Below are 21,586 nucleotides of genomic sequence, written 5' to 3' on the forward strand. Positions count from 1 at the left end.
TTTATGGAAAGTAAATGTAATTAAAATATGCTGACAGCCACTGTGCTTGCTGTAGACATCATGCATACTCTAAGTCTTTTTTTTTAGGACAAATGGAGAAAAACTTCTCATTTGTTTACTAAAAGATTTTTACTGCTATAATAGAAAAATGAAATTGCTTCTCTTTTGGTGCTATATAGCCCTCAACCAGTCTTGTCATGATTCTATTGAGGTAAATAATGCAAAGCTGAGTTTTGCATTTATTTTCTTAAAATACACATGACGACTATTTAACTTATTATGGTGGAAAACAGAGAACCTTATATGCACTTATAAGTGAAAAGAATCTTGAAAAATATGGCCGTGAATTTAGTGCATCCCCTACCATTACATATGAGTGACCTAGATCACAAGGAGGTCATGTAAAATATATGTGGTTCCACGGCTAATTAAGTAGCATACATGCTATAGTCAGATCTCCAGTGTTTTGATCCGGGGTTTCAAGGTTCTGTTCACTAGATGGAATTACATATGAAAACATAGGCCACCTTTATTCCCATCGTACTCATCTTGTAAACCAAAAAGTCCATGTAAAATATCCTGACCTTAGAGTAGGAAATATATGGAAAGCAGTCAGAAATTGGTATTTTACATTTTACATATTTAAAATATGGCATAATAGGTATGTGCTGAGTACCTTTAGTATGTGTGCACAAATGTTTTTTAGCTTTTTAAGTGACTATATGTTTATGGGGCACAAAGTGATGTTTTGATACATGTATATACATTGTAGAATGATCAAATCAGGATAATTTGAATATCCATCACCTTCAATATCATTTCTTTGTGTTGAGAACATTTAAAATCCTCTCTTTTACCTATTTTGAGCTATATAATACATTATTAACCATCATCACTGTGCTGTGCAATAGACCACCAGAAATTATTTCTTCTAACTGTAACTTTGTACTTACTGACCAATGTCTTTTTCCCCCCACCCACCAGCCTCTGATAATTACCATTTTACTCTCTACTTCTATGAGTTTGAATTTTATAGATTCCATGTATAAGTGAGATCTGACAGTATTTGTTTCTTTTTTGCTGGATTGTATAGGTTCATTCGTGTCACAAATGATAGAATTTCCTTGTTTTTTTTTAAGGCTGAATCATATTCCATAATTTACATATATCACATTTTTAACCCGTTTGGTGGATACACTATTGTGAATAATGGTGCAATGAATGTAGAAATATAGACATCTCGTCAGCATACTGATTTTCATTCCTTTGGGCACGTCTCAGTAGTGAGATTGCTGGATCACACCGTGATTCTGTTTTCAGTTTTTAGAAGAAATTCCATACTTTTTAAAAAAAAAAATAGCTGTACTCATTTGTAAAACCACCAACAGTGTGTGTATAAGGGTTCCTTTTTCCCCACGTCTTCACCAACACTTATCTTTCAGCTTTTTGATAATAGCCAATCTAAAAGTTGTGAGGTAATAATTTATTGTGGTTTTAATTTGCATTCATCTGATGAATAGAAAATGTTGAACATTTCTTCACGTATCTGTTGGCCATTTCTGTGTTTTCTTTTGAGAAATGTCTTCAAATCCTTTGCCTGTATTTTAAAAGGGTTGTTTGCTATCTTGTTACAGAGTAGTCTGGTTTTTTTGTATATTTTGAATAGTAGCCCCTTATCTGATGTATGATTCGTAAATGTTTTCTCCCAGCTCACGGGTGCTCTCTTTATTAATTGTTTCTATTGCTGTGCAGATGCCTTTTAGTTTGAACCAATCCCATTTGTCTATTTTAGTCCTTGTTACTTGTGATTTTGGGTCATTATCTAAGAAGTTTCTACCCCAAACAATGTCAGTCATAGAGCTTTTTCTCCATGTTTCATTCTTATGTTTTATAGTTTCTGGTCATATGTGTAAGTCCTTAATCCATTTTGAGTTGATTATTTTATGTGGGGTGAGGTAACGGCCCAAACAACTCCCAGACTCAAGAGATCCTTCTTCCTCAGCTTCCCAAGTAGCAGGACTATAGATGCAAGCAACCATAAACAGCTAATTTTTTTAACCTTTTTTGGGGAGGGGGGGATGGGGTACAGATGGTGTCTTGCTATGTTGCCTATGCTGGTCTTGAACTCCTGGCTTCAAGCAATCCTCCTGCTTTGGTCTCCATAAGTTCTGGGATTACAAGCATGAACTACCATCCCTACCCTTCAATTTATTTCTTTCATATGTAGATATCTAGTTTTCTCAGCATCATTTATTGAAGGTACTACACTTTCTCCAATGTGTGTTCCTCACATTGTTGTTGAAAATCAATTGACCATAAATGTGTGGGTTTACTTTGTGGCCCCCTATCCTATTTCATTGGTTGACGTATCTGTTTTTATATCAGTATCATGCTGTTTTGATTACTATAGCATTGCAATGTATTTTGAAATCTGGTAGTGTGATACCTCCAGCTTTGTTATTTTTATTGAAGATTGCTTTGTCTATCTGGGGTCTTTTGTGACTCCATATGAATTTTAAGAATTTTTTTTCTATTTCTGTGAAGAACTACATTGGAATTTTGATAGGGATTACATTGAATCTATAGATCATTGTGGGTAATATGGACATTTTAACAATTCTTCTAACTCAAAAATGTGGGATATCCTTTCATTTATTTGTGTTATCTTTAATTTTTTAATTAATGTTTTAAACTTTTTAGTATTCCGATCTTTCACTTATAATTTGGTTAAATTTACTCCTAAGTATTTTTTTGATCCTATTATTAATGGGATTATTTTCCTCTTTTTCAGACAGTTCATTGTTACTGCATAGAAACTATTGATTTTTTATTTTGCATCCTACAACTTTACTGAACTTATTGATTTAAACTATTTTTGGTAGATTCTTTAGGATTTTCTATATATATTAATAAAATCATGACATCAACAAATGGATACAATTTCACTTCATCTTTTCCTGTTTGGATGCTTTTTATTTCTTTCCCTTGCCTAATTGCTCTGGTGGCTAGGGTTTTCAGGACTAGTGCCATTTTGTTCACTGTTTTCTGTAGAGCAATTATATTTTAGGTCTTCTGTTCTTTTTTTCCTCTTGTGTTCTTCCTTTGTGGTTTGATGGTTCCCTCTAGTAGTATGGTTTAGATCCTTTCTTTTTTACCTTTTGTGTATCTCTTATAGGACTTTGCTTTGTGGTTACCCTGAGGCTTACATAAAATATCTTATACTTAAAACTAGCTATTTTAAATTGATAACAACTTAACTTTGATCACATACACAAACTACACATTTACTCTTCTACTTCCCACATTTTATGTTTTTAATGTCCTACTTTATATTTTTTTGATATATAATCGCTTGAAAAATTATTAAAGCTGTAGTTTTATTTTTAGTAATTTTGCCTTTTATCCTTTATACTAGAGGTATAATTGTTTACCAAGCACTTTTTTGGTGTTAGAGTGTATTGGATTTGACAGTATACTTGCTTTTATACTTAAAGTTTTATACTTTCGTATATTTTAATATCACTAATTCGTGTTCTCTTCTTCTGCTTGAAGAACTCCCTTTGGCATTTCTTGTAAGACAAGTCTAGTGGTGATAAGCTTTCTCAGTTTTTGTTTGTCTGAGTAAGTTTTTATTACCTCTTCATTTTCTTTTTTTTTTTCCTCCAGAGAATAGTTGTCTTCAGTCTTTTACTCAGCTCCTTACATGGGTTTTGGTGGGGGTCGTGGGGCAGCACCCACAGGTCTAAATCAGGGTGGAGGTGTTTGGTCCTTGCGGGCTTCACGAGATCAATTCCTGACTACTTTGCTGTGAATTGCACAACTCACACAGTAATGTAGCTTCACATAGAGCTTGGGAAGTACATAGGCATCAAAGACGCTCGCTTCAGAAATATCCCTGACAGCTGCAGCCTCCACTATGTTTCGAATGACAAATTTCTTAATGGCCTTGTCCTTGGGTACACATCGGGCACAGTTTGTGCAGCGAATAGGCTGAACATGGCCGCGGCCTTTTTGGCACGACTGTTGTTCCTTCTTTTCTTTGTCATCTTGGAAGCTCGCAGCAGAGAAAGAACAACCTCTTCATTTTCAAAAGACAAGATTGCTGGGAGGAGTATTCTTGGTTGACAGAACAACCCCCATCCCCCTTCAGGATTTTGAATATATCGTTTAACTCCCTTCTGGTCTGCAATATTTCTGCTGAGAAATACACTGATAGTCTTATGGAGATTCCTTTACATGTGACAATTCACTTTTTCCTTGATGCTTTCAACACTCTTTAACTTTTGACAATTTGACTATGATGTGTCTTGGTGTGGGTCTCTTTTGGATTTATCTTATTTGATTTATCTTGGGCTTCCTGGATTTGCTTTCTATTTCCTTTCACAGGCTGAGGATGTTTTCTGCCATTACTTCTTCAAATATATTTACTGTTCTTTTTTCTCTCTCTCGTTCTTCTAGTACACCAATAATGTGTAAGTTATTATACTTGATGGTGTCCCATTAGTCTCTTAAGCTGTCCTTACTTTTTTTCCCCTTGTCAGATATTGCCGAAGGATTGAGAAATAAAAGGACTGGGAATTGACCAGTGAGTTTTGCTGTGTAGTTCCCATGGATTATCATGTTTGATAGAGTGATAAGGGCTAGCAAACTTATCTCTTATCTCTATTATTATGATAATCCCTTGCTATCTCCTGGCTTTCCTCCTTGCCTTTCCACAGTTTATTCTCAACACACTCAGCATGGTGACTTTTTAACATAGATAAATCATATCAATCCTCAGCCCAAAATGGTTCCCATTTAATGTTGATAAAAATGAAGGACTTTACATTGACTTAACAAAGCTCTGCACAAATCTAACACTCACAGTTTACTCTGATTTTTCCTACTTCTCTTACTAATTTTTCATTTTGCTCTAGCAACTTATCTCCTAAAGCTCTTTTCCAGTGCCTGCAGCCATGTAACATTGTCACCATTTTATTATAATGTGTTCCTGAAACACCCCAGGTATCCATATATGTGGCTAATTGCTTCAACTTCTTTCAGGTCTTTGTCTACTTTATTACTTTACCAATGTAACCTACTGTAGCTATCTTATTTAAAATTGAAACATCCCCTTAACCAACATTTTTTATCTTCCTTTCTCTATTATTATTTTTCAGCATTTACCACCTTTTTCACATTCTAATTTATATATTCATTTTAAAAAACTTTTTTATAAAGTGTATATTATCCTTCATTTGAATATTAACTCCATGAAGTCAGGGGCTTATGTGTTCTTTGCTGATATATACTAAGTGTTAGAATATTTCCTAGCACATGGTATATGATAAGCAAACATTGATTGAGTTTTCCTTGTCATTAGCTTGTTAATGAAGCTTATAAAAGCATCAAATGTATGTCTGAGCTAATAAATATGACGTGTTTGCTTTTTTCAAAAGCTACTACCTCTTGGAATCATTTCCAAGTAGGAAAGTACTATTTTGTATGAGTTAGATGATGTTAACTCAGCCTAATAATTAGCTTCTTGCTTCTCTGTTTATTTAGTTTTTCCTGAGTACTTATAGGCTCAACGGAAGCTCAGTAAATACCTGTTGTCTACTCTGTTGCAAACACTGTGCTAGTGGCTGTGATTCATAGACCTCCTCTAGAAGGAGAGATTCACAAGTATGTCAGTGTTTATAACAAAGTATGACTGGATGATGTTAGAAATAAATGCACAGGGTTTTGGATTCACATAGAAAAGAACACTTGCCATCTATAATAGTCTATTGTAGATTGAACACTCTGTCCTCTTTCTGATATCTCTGTGAATATCAAATGTCCCACTTACAGCCAGGACTAAAGAACTGCAAAAATGATTCAAAGTCAATTCTTTTTCTGTCCCACCTGCAGCTTGCATTGATCCTCTATTGTTTTTAATCAATCTTGCTAAATACTTCCTGTAGGGAAAATGAGTGGTGATGAGAAGTAATCTTACTGTTACTTTCTTCTGAAAAATTTAATGATTGATTTACAGATACTGCTTATTCATCATGATATCCCATTGTAGAAGATGGGGATTAAATTTCAGTCTTAAAGGTTATGGGATCCCTCAAGGCTTAGCATACAGTAATGAAAAATTGAGAACCTAAAAAAGGGATTTCAGATTCTGTATAGTGAATAAACTTTCATCAGGCCTTGCTTCCAATATGCATTTAGGATTTTGTGGCTAGGAATATCCTGTGAACTTTTTGCTGCAGCTTTAGAACTTCCCCTGTATTCCATATACAACTTATTTTTGATATATTTTTCTTCACTTTAAAGCAAATTCTCTAGTTTTCCTGAAGTCATAAATAATCTGTGGGCCTTTCCCAACTGGTCTGTAGAGGCCCTTTTAATAAGGCCTCTAAACATAAATAGAAATCATTTACCTAACTTGATATCACAAAGAGAAGCCATCCCTTTAGTAAGTCTATGTCTAATTGATTGCAAGTTAACTCTCTCCTCTGAATGTTAACAGATGTCCCAGGCATTGCCTGTGTATTCGGAGTAATACATACTTCCCAGAGTACATGGTCTTTCTGAGCCACAGAACCTAATTCTTCAAATTCTGGAAAGATCTTTTAGATTTCTGGTTTGCCTGGTTTCTTTACTTTTTAATTTTTTAATATATACTAGGTGTATATATTTCTGGGGAACATACAGATATTTTGGTACAGGCATGCAATGTGTAGTAATCACATCATGGAAAATAGGGCATCCGTCCCCTCAAGCATTTATCCTTTGTGTTACAAACAATCCAGTTATACTCTTTTAGTTATTTGTTTGCCTGTCTTAAAATATTTTAAGATTAATGTAAAGGATGTTACCCATAGTATAAATTCTCATTCTTCCTACATTCTGATAAGCACAGAGATAGGAAACTCATTTCAGAACTTGATTATTCTCTGTAATTTACTTTTAGTGTTGTCATGGAACCCTATTTTGATGTATACATTCCCACAGTATGGCAATTAATCTATTACTTCCTTAGGCTAATGAGTCTTTTCTTGCAATGTCTTCATTTATTCATTCATCAAACTTTTGAGCATCTTGGATGCAAAGCACTATGCAAAATCCCAGGTATAACCATTGAACCAGAGAAACACACATTTGACTTCATGACCTGGTACAACTTACTAATTTCTCTAGGAATTGAATAGGGTCTACTGGTGCTTGGTTAACAGGTTATTATTCTAAAGCCATGCCGTCTTTATGGATCACACATTATCTAAACCTTTTTAATATATTATTTAAAACATAAACACCAATATTTTGTATTTTTACTTCTCTTTTATACTAGATAGAATGATTATTACTGTCAGTTTTATTATATTTTTATGCAATATTTTAATTAAGATCTTCCATCTTTTCTTTCTCATGATTAATATATCAGCTTTGCTGATAATTGTAAATCAGAAAAGACTTCCACATGAAAAGGAACATGTAAACAGAGTTTTAAAAGAAGAGATGGCTAATTTTCTAAGTGAATAGACAAATGGGAAAAACTTATAATATGTACTTAAAAGCATTGGTTTTCACACCGGGCACTGTCACTTCTTAATGATGTGACCTTGAACTGGCAGCTTAATTTCATTATCTGAAGACTGGAAATGTATCTGTTTATTGCTTATCAAATGAGATATAGTATTGAAAGCTCTATTTAGGTGTTTGATACTGTTTAATTACTTAAAACTTTTAAGATATGTAACTCTCAATTTTACCTACCTTGCTTAGGTTGACGTGATCGTGACACTGGGAGGCCTTGCTGGGCGTTTTGACCAGATTATGGCATCTGTGAATACCCTGTTCCAAGCGATTCACATCACTCCTTTTCCAATTATAATAATCCAAGAGGAATCTCTGATCTACCTGCTCCAACCAGTAAGTCAAAAGCGAATCTAATGTGAGCCCTTTCCTTCACAAAGCTTCTAACACTGGAGTAGAAGGAAACATTGAGTAGAAGGAAACATTCCTCACTAGGAGGAAACGTTGGCCCTGCTTGGGTCTGAACTGTGAGTGGAATTGAACATGTGTGCTTTCTTGTGGCCACTTAAATTTTCTGCCTCTGGTCATTGACCAGCAAAAATGTGGAGGAGGAGCCTGAAAGTTTTCAGTTTATCATGCCTAGAAAACAAGAGAAAATGTTGTAACTTTAAATTGACTAAGAATTAAATTGAGCACTTTCGTGTTATGAACAGCTGAATGTGAATGACATTTGAGAACAACTTCAACAGGGGAAACACAAGGCTTGGCAAATGTTGCTAACGTAGTTCTTATATATTTTGACTGTTGTCATTATAATTGGATATAATTGGAAACTGGATTTGATTTTGTTACGCACTTAGAAGAAAATTAGCTTTTACTATTCATAAGTTGCCTGGTGATTAGTTTCTCTGTCTCAGAATAATTTCTAATGATGAAGTCATTCATTTCCAATGATAAACATTAAGGACGTTTTCTTTTTTTTTTTCATGATCTTTTTTTTTCTTATTATACTTTAGGTTCTGGGGTACATGTGCAGATCATGCAGGATTTTTGCATAGGTACACACATGGCAATGTGGTTTGCTATCTCCATCCCCCCATCACCCACATCTGGCATTGCTCCCCTTTTCATCCCTCCTCGACCTTCCCACCCCCCCGCACTGTCCCTCCCTCGGACCCTCCCAACAGACCCCAGTGTGTGATGCTCCCCTCCTTGTATCCATGTGTTCTCATTGTTCAACACCTGCCTATGAGTGAGAACATGCGGTGTTTGGTTTTCTGTTCTTGTGTCAGTTTGCTGACACTGATGGTTTCCGGATTCATCCATGTCCCTACAAAGGACACAAACTCATCATTTTTTATGGCTGCATAGTATTCCATGGTGTACATGTGCCACATTTTCCTTGTCCAGTCTATCGTCAATGGGCATTTGGGTTGGTTCCAGGTCTTTGCTATTGTAAACAGTGCTGCAATGAACATTCGTGTGCATATGTCTTTATAATAGAACGATTTATAATCCTTTGGTTATATACCCAGTAATGAGATTGTTGGGTTAAATGGAATTTCTATTTCTAGGTCCTTGAGGAAGCACCACACTGTCTCCCACAATGGTTGAACTAGTTTACACGCCGACCAATAGTGTAAAAGTGTTCCTATTTCTCCACATCCTCTCCAGCATCTGTTGTCTCCAGATTTTTTTAATAATCACCATTCTAACTGGCATGAGATGGTATCTCAATGTAGTTTTGATTTGCATTTCTCTAATGACCAGTGATGATGAGCATTTTTTCCTATGTTTCTTGGCCTCATATATGTCTTCTTTTGAAAAGTGTCTGTCTGTTCATATCCTTAGCCCACTTTTGAATGGGCTTCTTTGTTTTTTTCTTGTAAATCTGTTTTAGTTCTTTGTAGATTCTGGATATTAGCCCTTTGTCAGATGGGTAGCTTGCAAAAATTTTTCCCATTCTGTTGGTTGCCAGTTCACTCTAATGATGGTTTCTTTTGCTGTACAGAAGCTCTGGAGTTTAATTAGGTCCCATTTGTCTATTTTGGCCTTTGTTGCCAATGCTTTTGGTGTTTTAGTCATGACGTACTTGCCTATGCCTAAGGACATTTTCTATCAATGTAGCTCATAGAACAGAATTCTTACTAAACAAACAAATTTTATGAAGTTTACTGGATTTCAGTTTAAAAATATCATTTGGTAACTTCTTTGTAAAGATAGTGGACAGTTCTTTCCATTTTCGCTCTCATTGTAGCATACTACTGACATTTTGCTTCTACCCTGTCACTACCCACCATCTGTAGCATGGCATTACTAGAAATTGTCATTTGGTTAATGCACGGGGTTGGGGGTTGTTTAATGCATGCTCACTCTTCTTTAGCCAGTTTTGCATTTTTTTCCTGGATCTTTGCATGTCCTAGCCATGTGGCTTTCTGGAAAAATATGGAAGGGGAGGAGAATAATTGAGATTTCAAACTATACTATCCATTTATTTAGTTAACAGTTACAGACTGCCTTCTACATATTTGTTGCACTGCATGGCAATTAAGGATAAAAATAAATAGTTGTATATTATCTTTGCTCTCCAAATTAAGTGCAATGAAGAAGACGTTTATAAAAATGTAATCACAATGCAGTGTCCAAAGATTAGTACCAAAAAATGAAAGAATAGACAACTGAGGCACATTTTATTCACTCAATTAGTTCAACAAATAATTCCTGAGTACCTGCTATTTGCCAGGCTCCTTTCTAGGGATAGAGCAGTTAACAGTATAAACAGAAATCCTTCCTTTCATGCAACACACCTGCTACGGAGCTTACAGTTCAACAGAATCTTCAATGATGAGTAGATGCTTGCTATGGATGACTATGGGAAAGTTATTCAAGTCAAGAGGAGCCAGCAAAGAAATACAGAGATGCAGGATATGTTGTAGGATTTACAATTAACTGTGCAGATAAAATATGGGGTGTGGTATGGAAAATGCCAGAAGATCAGACTAGAAAACTAATTGGGATACTGATTGTGAAGAACCTTAAATTCCACACAGTGAAATGTGAACTTCTTTTTGCCACAGGTTTTGGAAAGTCATTAAAAGATTTCAGTAGCAGTGTGAGGTGCACAGATATGCTGCTTAGATTTGTTATCAAATTATATGTTTGTTAAATATCCATAGATTCCCAACAATTTCTGAAGTTTGAAACTTACTGCTATTGTGAAGCATTGAGCTTTGTTATATTGCACTGAATTGATGGTATGACAGCTAAAGTATTCAATTGTAGCTTGTCTCTGTATAGATGCTCTGATCAATATATTACTAGTTAAAGATGCAGTACAATACTTTTTAAAAGTGTAATTGGCAGATTCACTGATAGAAAAAGCGACATCTAAAATATGACTTCTGCATTAAGGTATTTTACTGTTTGGGGTTTCTGTATTTTCCTTATAATTGGTATAATTATGAACTTTCTGAAATGCATTTGGCTTGGGATCCGTTGGATTTCCTTCCATCTATAGATTGCTGTCTGTCATCAGTTCTGGAAAACTCTCAACCATTACGTTTCAAATATTGCCCTATTCTTTTTCTTATTTCTTCTGTACCTCCAATTAAATGTATTTAATATCCTCTCCTTGTATCATATACATCTCAGCACTTTCATATTTCCTATGTCTTAATCTCTCTAGGCTGCAGTCTGAAGTTCTTCACCACCTCTGTGTTCTATCCACTGTCCCGCTTCAGCTATACCTCTCTGCTGCTAGACCCACCCTCTGCGTTTTTAATTCCTGCCATGATTCTTCTTTCTTACATTCTTGCCCTTTACTCACATTTTCAAGGGGCTCTTTCTCAAAACATAATTATCAAACTGATTTTATAGTATAGAATAATTCTAATGTAAGCCCAGCTGCCTTTTATGTTCACTTTTGCTTTCATAGTTCGTGACCTTAATTCCTTCTGTGTTTTATGATTTTTGGCCAGGACCTCACATTTCTGAGAACTTTAAGTGTGGGAATTATTTGAGGTGTGGGTTAAAAGTAAATCCAAGGAGAATTTACATTTGCTTTTTCCTGGCTGCTGAGTGAACTTCTAGCCCTGTTCTGTGGGAACACTAACCACTTAGGACACTTTGTCTGAGACTTTTTTGGACCACATTTGTGAGTGTAGATTCTGAATGTAATTCTGCTGGGAATTTGATGTCTGGTTACAGATGCTCAGGGGAGACTTTTTTCATCTCAACAATGGAGTGCCAAGGTTTGGTTGGCCACTTTTTCTAGCAGTCCAGTGGGAGTGCTATTTATGTTCATCTTGATATTTAGGAGCTCTGCTTTATGTGGTACAGGCTCCTTTTAGATGTCCACCTTGGGCAGGCCTTGGGCCTTTTCTTCTAATAACCTTCCATACTTGGAGGCTTTAGAAACTGAAGATCAAGTTCATCTGTTTTGCTAAACACTGTCCAGATGAAAGTTAGCTTTGGACCTTCTTTTTATGTCAAAACACAGTTTTTGGCTTCTGGGAATAATTTTTTTTTTTTTTTGAGACAGAGTCTCCCTCTGTCACCCTGGCTGTACTGCAGTGGCATGATCTCAGCTCACTGCAACCTCTGCCTCCTAGAATTCTTTTTTCTAAACAGATACATTTGATGCATTTTAGAAGAGTCTCTTAATTTTTTTTTTTTTGGTATTTTTATTGTTTTCAGTTGGCCAGGGCACTAATCTATCGTATTGCCTCTGTACCTCAGTTCCTCCCGCATCTATGTTACAGTAATGATCAGCTGCAGATATGAGAGGCTTATCTGAGATTAGGTTTATTAAGTTTTTTTCTTACTAATGGAAAATCTGATGTGGCTTGAGTAGCATTTCACATTTTATATCTAAGCTAACTGGAACACATTGCTGAAACAGGGGAAACCGATTGCTAGGATGTGGCACCATGTTTTTTAAAGGCCAAGCCTGCACATGACATGTGTCACCTTCAACGGGAATGCCCCAGCCCAACTGCAAAGATGGTCTGGGATATGAAGCTTGTGGGCCCAGGAAGAGGAAACACTGGGCAATACAAAGGCCATCTCTCTCAAACTGCCAGATGTGGATATCTTGAAAGAAATTGTGGAATCATGACCCTACATAACTTATAGGAATGTAACATACAGTGTGTTAGACTTTAGTTAGTTATTAAGGCAGAGTCCCCAGTTCTCCAAAGTGGTGAAGATGTTAAGGATATCTGTGTAGCCAAATCTCCAAATATAATGCACTGTAGATTCTCTCTGTGATAATTTTGATTTTGTGTCATTGGAATAACTACAGAATTACCTTATCCTTATTAAATAATTATTACATAGTGTGGTGCAGAAAGCTCATGCAAGATTACACTCTCTGTTCCTTCAAGGAGTGACAATGGCAGGCACAGCCTTCCATCTGTGGGGTTAGCAGTGCTGCCTTTACTCGTCTTGGTCGCTCTGTTCTAGGGAGATCTTTCTTAGAGACACAGGCTGGCTCTCTGCTTTTCTATCACTTTAGAGAATAGCAAAAAAATTAGTAACACAAATGCGTATGTCAATATGAATATGTTTGGGGGTTTAAGGTATAAAGGGATCTCATGTGATCTACTGTGTTGGTAACAACTTTTAATTGTATACCTGTGAATGGGATTAATACTAAAAATTAGTTTAAAACAACTATAGGCCAGGTGCAATGGCTCACGCCTGTAATCCCAACACTTTGGAAGGTCAAGGTGGGCGGATCACAAGAACTCAGGAGTTTGAGACCAGCCTGACCAACATGGTGAAACCCTGTCTCTACTAAAAATACAAAATTAGCCAGATGTGGTGGTGCATGCCTGTAATCCCAGCTACTCGGGAGGCTGAGGCAGGAGAATTGCTTGAACTCGGGAGGTGGAAGTTATAGTGAGCTGAGATCACACCACTGCATGCCAGCCTGGGCACCAAGAGAGAAACTCCGTCTCAAAAAAAGAAAAAAACTATAAAATTACTGCACAGAAGCATTCTACATCTGAGACTTGCACCATTGGGGCTGAACTGACTCTGTCAGGTGTTATTTTATATAACTGTGTTCTTAATATATGTGATACATGCACTAAATGTGCCTATACATTACGTAGCGTGCATACTTTGGGGAAGGTATTCAGAATGGACATTTACAGCAGACAGTTCATTGTTTTTAGAACTTACAATCACAGTCAGGATAGGCAGAAGAAATGTTATTCATTTAAACTGAAATCATTTAAAAATATCATGAAAGTAGGCTTAAGAAAAGGTCTCGTATGCTTTAGTGCCAAATAAAGACTTCAAATTTTTTTGTGTATTCTTTAAATTAAACTTAACATATAGTTGTTGAGGAGGAAGATAATATTCATAGTCTTACAAGAAGCATCTCACCTGAGCCTCATAACAATACTGGGAGAAAAGCAGAATAATATGGTCACATGGTAAAATGTTTTGTCTCAACACTTTTTCCACAACACTGCATTTCCTCCTTCATGGGGTTAATGGACTAAGATGCAAATAACAAGCTCTTGAAACAAGTTCCAGCCCATAGGCTGGCAATTATCCATAAGCAGTGTATAGCTGATAGCCAGTTGGTGTGTGCATGTGTATATATAAATATATATATGTGTGTTTGTGTGCATACATATATGTACATACACACACACACACATATATATACACACACACAAAATGTATATATGTTTTTTCCTTTATGATATTATTTTCAAGTAAGATAAATCTTGGATGCACTTTAAGGGTATACTTCATCTTGTTGCTGTATCCTTAATGAAAAACGACTTTCTGAAGTTTTGTAATAAAATCTACATCTGGCCGGGCGCGGTGGCTCAAGCCTGTAATCCCAGCACTTTGGGAGGCCGAGGCGGGTGGATCACGAGGTCAAGAGATCGAGACCATCCTGGTCAACATGGTGAAACCCCGTCTCTACTAATACAAAAAATTAGCTGGGCACGGTGGCGCGTGCCTGTAATCCCAGCTACTCAGGAGGCTGAGGCAGGAGAATTGCCTGAACCCAGGAGGCGGAGATTGCGGTGAGCCGAGATCGCGCCATTGCGCTCCAGCCTGGGTATCAAGAGCGAAACTCCGTCTCAAAAAAAAAAAAAAAAAAAAAAAAAATAAATAAATAAATAAATAAATAAATAAAATCTACATCTAACAATCATCTTTTATCATTTAAGAAGCCTAAATGATTTACCATTAAGCTTTGCTTAAGTATGTTAAAAGTGGTAAAAATTCAATATAAATGTTAATTATTATGAGTATTAGGTTTGAGCATAGTGTGCTCTAGAATTTTTTTTCAATTATAGATCTGAAATTAAAGTTAATAGTAGGAGGAATAAGTCATCTTATAGCAACTGTTTGACTGATAATTCTTTTAGTGTAGTAACTTGGTAAGAGAGTTTGTGGTATATCTGCTATACTAATTTTAATTGGCTGGAATAGTCCTAAACCCTGGAACTAGAATGTGCTTCTCTTGATCTTTTTAAAAAAGCCTGTCCTTATATCATCTTAGTATTTCTGTGATGTTCTGTGTTTCTTTTGGAGTGTCTACATGTGAGACTGTCATGAGACTAGGTTGTGTAAATAAGTAATTATCTTCCATTCATTAAAATTATTTTAGTCATTTGGGACTGACCTATATGTCATCGTAGCAATTCACTTGAAGTGTTTAGTTTGTTTCAGTCTAAAGTTTATGTTCTCTTTTCAGTCCCCTTTCTGTGATGTGTTTTTATTAGTTATAAATTTAATTTTAAAACAAGGACACAATGAGGTAGAGTTCCAGTTCAAAATGAATAAGGAAAGACATTTAGAAATGTTTTAGCTAGTTGTTTTTTTAGCATGTAAGGTTTTTCATACTGTATTTTTGGCATATTTCACTTAACATGGGTCAAAATGTCATTATGAGTGAAAACCTTGGTGGGTAGCATTTGCTTTGTAGGAATGTTCAATTTGCCATTTGAAAAATAGAAAATTCAAAATAGGATCCATAATAGTCCCTTCCTTAAAATAAACATTCCTCTTTGACTTCCAAAAATGTGTTATTGATAAGACATCATCACCTTTTCTGAGCAGGGGATGCTATGAAATAGATGAGGGACATTTCAGACATGAAGCATCACTGATGTCAGTGACGACTTAGGCCATCTTCCTGCTGAAGAGTCAGGTGCTTGGAGCCATGTTTATCATGCTGCCTGTGCGGAGTGTGGATGGCTCCAGGTTTCACATACATACTTTCTCATTTTCTGGTCCTGTGCTTCTCAGGAGTACAGAAACATTAGCTTCTGTACACTGAGCATAAATTATCTTTTATCTCCAAGTTTTATGGCAGTTCGTAATACAAGTTAATAGGATTTATAACCAAGAAATGAGATGTCCAAGAGTTAATAAGGCATGCCTTTTACATTATCCTAAACCTTGCTTGGTGATTCCCGCTCAGGATTCCAGTATCTGATATAGGAGCAAACTTGCAAATATGTTGTAAATATTTCTTCCCCATCATTTTAGTCATACTTTACTGCTGCTTGTATTTTTTTCATTCACCAGATCAATTATTTACTATATAAGGTCCCAACATTATTTACATTACAGATTTGTAATGCTGATAATGAACCTGATAAAATATGCTGATAGTTTGATAGAAAGAAGCTGAATATTCATGATGTAAATGTGCTATGCCTAATGGTTTCTGCTGAGAACTGGGCATTTGGGTGCGTCTACCCTTGTGTGCACATGTCCAGCACAACCTCATCAGTGATAACATCAGAGAAGTGATATTCAGTGTGATTTCGAGTAGGCAATGGGGAGTTCTCAATTCTAGATAACATTGAAATCTTCTCACACTGTTTATTACCCATTTTAATTCCCTTCTTTGGAATAAGCATTATTATTTTATTCTTCCTCTGTATCTTTCATGTAATTTTTATTGTTGCTTGTCCTTATAGACTTCCTAATATAAACTACATAGTATCCACAGAACTATTAAATATTAGTGTAAATAGTGTAAAGCTTTAGAGATCATTTTATAGATGAGCGTCTGCAGAGACATTTATGTGATCTGCACAAGGTTATATGCAGTGTTTCTTTGGTGGGTAATTGATACTGAAAATGAAATAGATCTCATGCAGTAATAGTCTAAAAAGGACCACCAGGCATTTCATACCAGAAATGGCCTGCTACATTGACCTTCCCAACCTCCATCCGTCTTCCAAAGGGCACATTGTGAATACCTGTTCCTACCTGGCCTACACCCACCTCCGCTTGCTGCCCTGGGAAAGTTTTGCCACTCAGTGTTCAACGCCTGGCTGAAATACTCTTCACCTTCAAATTGTGTCCTTGCCTACCTCTTTCTTCTCTTTGGCCTATTTGCTCTGCCATGCCAGTGCAGCAAATTCTTCTACACATGAAATACATACAGACACATCTTCCCTAAGCATCCTCTTCTTTCTTTTTTTTTTTTTCTTTTTGAGATGGAGTCTCACTCTGTCACCAGGCTAGAGTACAGTGGCATGATCTTGACTTACTGCAACCTCCGACTCCCTGGTTCAGGCAATTGTCCTGCCTCAGCCCCCTGAATAGCTGGGATTACAGACGTGTGCTAGCATGCCCAGTTAATTTTTGTAGAGATGGGGTTTCACCATGTTGGCCAGGATGGTCTTGATCTCCTTGTGATCTACCCGCCTTGGCCTCCCAGAGTGGTAGGATTACAGGTGTGAGCCACTGCGCTTGGCCTTCGTCCTCTTCTTTTCACTCTCGTTAATCATTGCCCAGCTTTCCAGGGAAAAGTTTTCAATGCTCATTCTCTCCTTCTTTTATTTCCCCTTTCCTTTGTGTTCTTTTTTTCCTTATCATCTACATGGCATTAAAAAAAAACCTATCCTATTGTACTATGTGTTAATCTCATACATTATAAGCAGGCAAACCTTATATTTTAATATGAAATAAGGTAAAATTCCAGAGCTATACAGCTATCATTTTTTAAGGGCCCTAGTGTCCCCTTTAAATCTGCATAGAAAAATTTTCTGTATGGTTTTATCCATGTTTTATTAAACTGATTTTCATTTAAGAAGTTAAACTATACACTTGTCTTTACCTTGTCGCTCTTGTTTTCTGTTTTGTTGATTTACAGAGTAGAATACTTCAGAAACAAACATTCTCTAAATGCCTATGATGTGATAGACACTATGGTAGGCACTCAGAGTACCGAAATAAAAGGCACTGCCTTTATTCTGCTGCTCACAGTTTGGTACAAGAAACAGAATAAATATTAAAATTCAGAAATACATTGTAATAAAACACTGTGGGCTAGGGGGATAGCAGGAATAAAGCATCTAACCCAGATAGAATACAGGGCCAGTGGTCCCCAACCCTGATACCTGCCACTCACCTATGCAGCATACAGGCTCTTTGACCTTAAAGAAGTCTTTCACTAGGAAAGATTCATAGGAAGATGTCCATCAGCAAAAACCTATGGTGATCCCTCAGTGATTCCAAAACAGTATAGGAGGAAATATCAAATTCAGTCTTCATGGAAACTGTTTGAAAACTTATGTGAACATTGGCCTTGCATTTCAATCATGAGTGACAGAGAATCAGTTGAAGAGACTTGAATAGTTTCTGAGAGATGATATCAAGACTCCATATGTTTGATATGGAGATGATATCTGAACTCAAGACTGCTAAGAAGTCAGGCAAGAAAGGAATAATGACATTTAATGTGGAAGGAATATAAGGCAACAAGAGAACTTGACACATCTGGGGAACAGCAAACTGCTGAATCCCGGGGAGCCATAGGAGGTACATCTGGAGGGAAGCAGGCTTTAGAGCACAAGGGTTTGCTTGCAACCAGGAAAATGGTCTCTATATTGAGAATAAAGGCCAGATTTTAAAGGTTTTTTAATCGAAGGAATGGCGTTTGATTGACATTTAAAAAGTTTAATTTGATAAGAATATAGATTGTTTACAGAAGAGATAGAGGCCAACCGATTTTCTGGGAAATCCAAGGAACAAATGATGAGTAAATGTAAGTAAACATGAGAGTGAAGAAAAGATAACGGAGTTGGTTGGGATGTGTGCTCAGAAGTCTTCACTGTAGAAATGCAGAGGAGTCAGTGGAATACCTGCATTCGGCATTAGGGAACTGGGTGCTGTCCCTCTTTGAGATAGAGCAGATAAGAAGAGCAGATCAACATGGGAAGATGGCCAGTTGACTCTGGTATATACAGAGAAAGATCTCTCTTTGGAACCAAATAGAATTGCCTAAAAGGATACATGGTCTGGCCTGGAGATATACCTTGAAAATTGTCAATATGTAAAAAGGCAAAAGAGTGATGAGCTTGGATGTCAAAAATAAACAGGATACAGTGGATTTGGCAGCCAGGAAGGAATTTGAGAAGGTACAGTTTTCATGGCACAATATGTGTAAAAACTATATTACTATGAGTTGAGTATTAAGTGGGAAGGGCAGTTGAAATACATTTTTTTTTTGGTATTATTGTTTACCCTTTTTTGTTGTTCCCCTGTAGAAGTTGAATTTTTGTACTAATCTGGGAACCAATAATGGCTTATAAAACTATTTTTGTAAAACCTTTTTTTCAGGTTAAAAACAAAACCATATCATGTATATTTGGGATTTTACCTTTATATCTTGCACAGCAAGACTGAGAGTGCAGCTGCGATGCTGCGCTTCCGTAAAATGTCTCAGATATTTATGGACACTAATTATAGCAGCATACACTGGGGAAGTACTTTTCACCCTACTTGTAATAAATATTTTCTTAAAAAAAAAAAAAGAAAAAGAATCTCCTGGCCCAACCCCCAGCTCCGTATCTCTTATAAACCCTTCCCTACCTCTTCTACTTGAACATCTGTGGTGTGGGGCTAAGGTGTGGTAGACCTCTGTGTCAGACCTTTAGCTCTCTTTTTCTGTTCTAGGGAAAACTGGTCCAAACTAACCACAACTACTCTTTTCTCTGATTTTTTGAAGTCACTGTACACTTTAAAAAATATTTTTAAGTCATTCTTGTCTTTTAAAACCCTACTTTTTTGTCTTCTATGCAGCATTTCCAAATAAACTCTTTAAACTTCATTCATTGGATCATTTTTATCATCTTTTTTCTTTGTTTATTCAGGCTGCTATAACAAAATGCCATAAATTTGGTTTTATAAACAACAGAAATTCATCTCTCATAGCTATGGAGGGTGGGAAGTCCAAGATCAAGGCGCCAGCAGATTCAGTGTCTGGTGAGGACTCCTTTCCTGGTTGGCTCTTTCTTACTGTATTCTCCCATGGTGAAAGGGACAACTGAGCTCTCTAGGGCCTCTTTTATAAAGATACTAATCCCATTCATGAGGATGCTGTCTTCATTACCTTATTATCTTCCTAAGGCTCTGCATCTTAATACTATCACATCGGTGATTAGTTTCAGTAGATGAATTAGGAGGTAAGTGGCGGAGGAACATTAAGACCAACCAAGCAATTTTTTAAATGTTTTTTTTTCCCCTGTGGGCCTCAAATACTCTAAACCTATAACAAAATTTATTGAGTTATAACTTTTCTCATATTTTAAACTTTAAAAAACATATAATTGCACATTTTGATAAAAGATGAAATAATAATTATTACAGTTTATCTAATGCTAGCCAAGTGCAAATAACTAGGAAGTTTAAGATAATTTAAATGCTTTATTCCATTACCAGAAGCATCCAGTAGTTCCTCCTCGTATAAAATGTGGGTTAACTGGACATCCCTGGTTAAAAGTTAGAGGCTGTAACTTGCTCCACTTATTTCCCATTTGACATTTGTTTTTTTTTCCTTGTTTTTTGGGTGCTCACTTGGGGTAGTGATTTTTTTTTTGGTGGTTGGTAGCATGTTACTGCTGAGCAAATACATGAGGATAATGGTAGTGGGCCTTAAAGCAACCTGGATATGATGATATTTCAAGGAGAAAGGAGTGAAATACTCCCCTGATACCTGCCTCTCACCCACACAGCATAGAGGTTCTTTGACCTTAAAGAAGTCTTTCACCAAGAAAGATTTATAGACAGGTGTTCATCAGCAAAAACTTCTTGTAACCCTCAGTGATTCCAGAGGAGTAAGGGAGGAAATACCAAATTCAATCTTCACGGAAATTGTTTAAAAACTTATTTGTACATTGGCCTTTCATTTTCAACCATGAGTGTCAGAGAATCGGTTTTGGAGACTTGATGCAATTCATAAGAGTGCTATGTGCAGGTACAACAATAGAAAAGATGGCATCAGCATTTGTCTGAGTTCTGTCACCATAATTTATCATAATCCAATTCTAGGTAAAGTAATGGAATATTGGATGCAGGATGTCATCTTTTCCTTTATCCCCCCTCCCACAGTCCTCTGTGGCAAGGACACAGGTACACTGTGTCATGTATACTTAGTTCAACTGAGCATTGCTGCAGCATCATTCTTTGACTGAAAACAAAAGGTTGCCAATGCAGTTATCAATGAACTGTGAAGTGATTTGAGTGTTACCAGCAGGGAAATGAAATGAGCCTCTAGGAAGAAGATTGGCATAAGTGAAAGTTTCTGTATAAAGAGCTCCATACAGCTCCAGCTGGGTTGTTCTACTTCTTCATCAATTAAGGTTTTTTCCTCCAAATTTGGGAACATTTTGATCTTGTTTGTTCTGAAAGTGATCAAAACTAAAAAGAAAAAGTGTGAAATTTATACAAATAAAATTAAGCTAGGATAGGTGGGGCTGGAGGGTATTTTTTCACACCACACATTCACCCTAGATATTTTGAAGCCCTACCAAGGAGCTATGTAAGATGTCCCCCCCGCAATACGTACATACACATAGAACACATGTAATATAGAAGTGTGTGTGCGCGCACACACTCACACCCAAAGAACACAGTTTTACTAAGAAAAAGGAAAGTAAGGATTCTAGATCTCAGGTCTATGGGGAAGGATTTTTTCTTTGAAAACTACTATGTGTGTCTTTTAAAAGCTCTGCTTAGTTCTTGATGACTTTATTATCTGAATTATGATATTTGACTTAGAAATATACAGAATAGTATAACAGTG

The 21,586-nt window shown here is 36.4% G+C and overlaps 1 protein-coding gene and 1 pseudogene across 1 annotated transcript in view; one reads left to right on the forward strand and one right to left on the reverse strand.

Annotated features, from left to right (window-relative positions):
* Window positions 1-21,586, forward strand: part of TPK1 (thiamin pyrophosphokinase 1) — a 395,367-nt gene that overhangs the window by 231,163 nt on the left and 142,618 nt on the right. Inside the window, exon 7 of the mRNA XM_012447567.2 lies at window positions 7,756-7,902. Within this exon, the coding sequence (XP_012302990.2) occupies window positions 7,756-7,902 (147 nt within the window). The remainder of the gene's footprint in view (window positions 1-7,755; window positions 7,903-21,586) is intronic.
* On the reverse strand, window positions 3,700-4,046 carry LOC105713764 (small ribosomal subunit protein eS26-like; annotated as a pseudogene).

This window comes from Aotus nancymaae, unplaced genomic scaffold (genome assembly GCF_030222135.1).
Source record: "Aotus nancymaae isolate 86718 unplaced genomic scaffold, 86718_ANA_hifiasm-v0.15.2.pri h1tg000002l, whole genome shotgun sequence".
NCBI lineage: Eukaryota > Metazoa > Chordata > Mammalia > Primates > Aotidae > Aotus > Aotus nancymaae.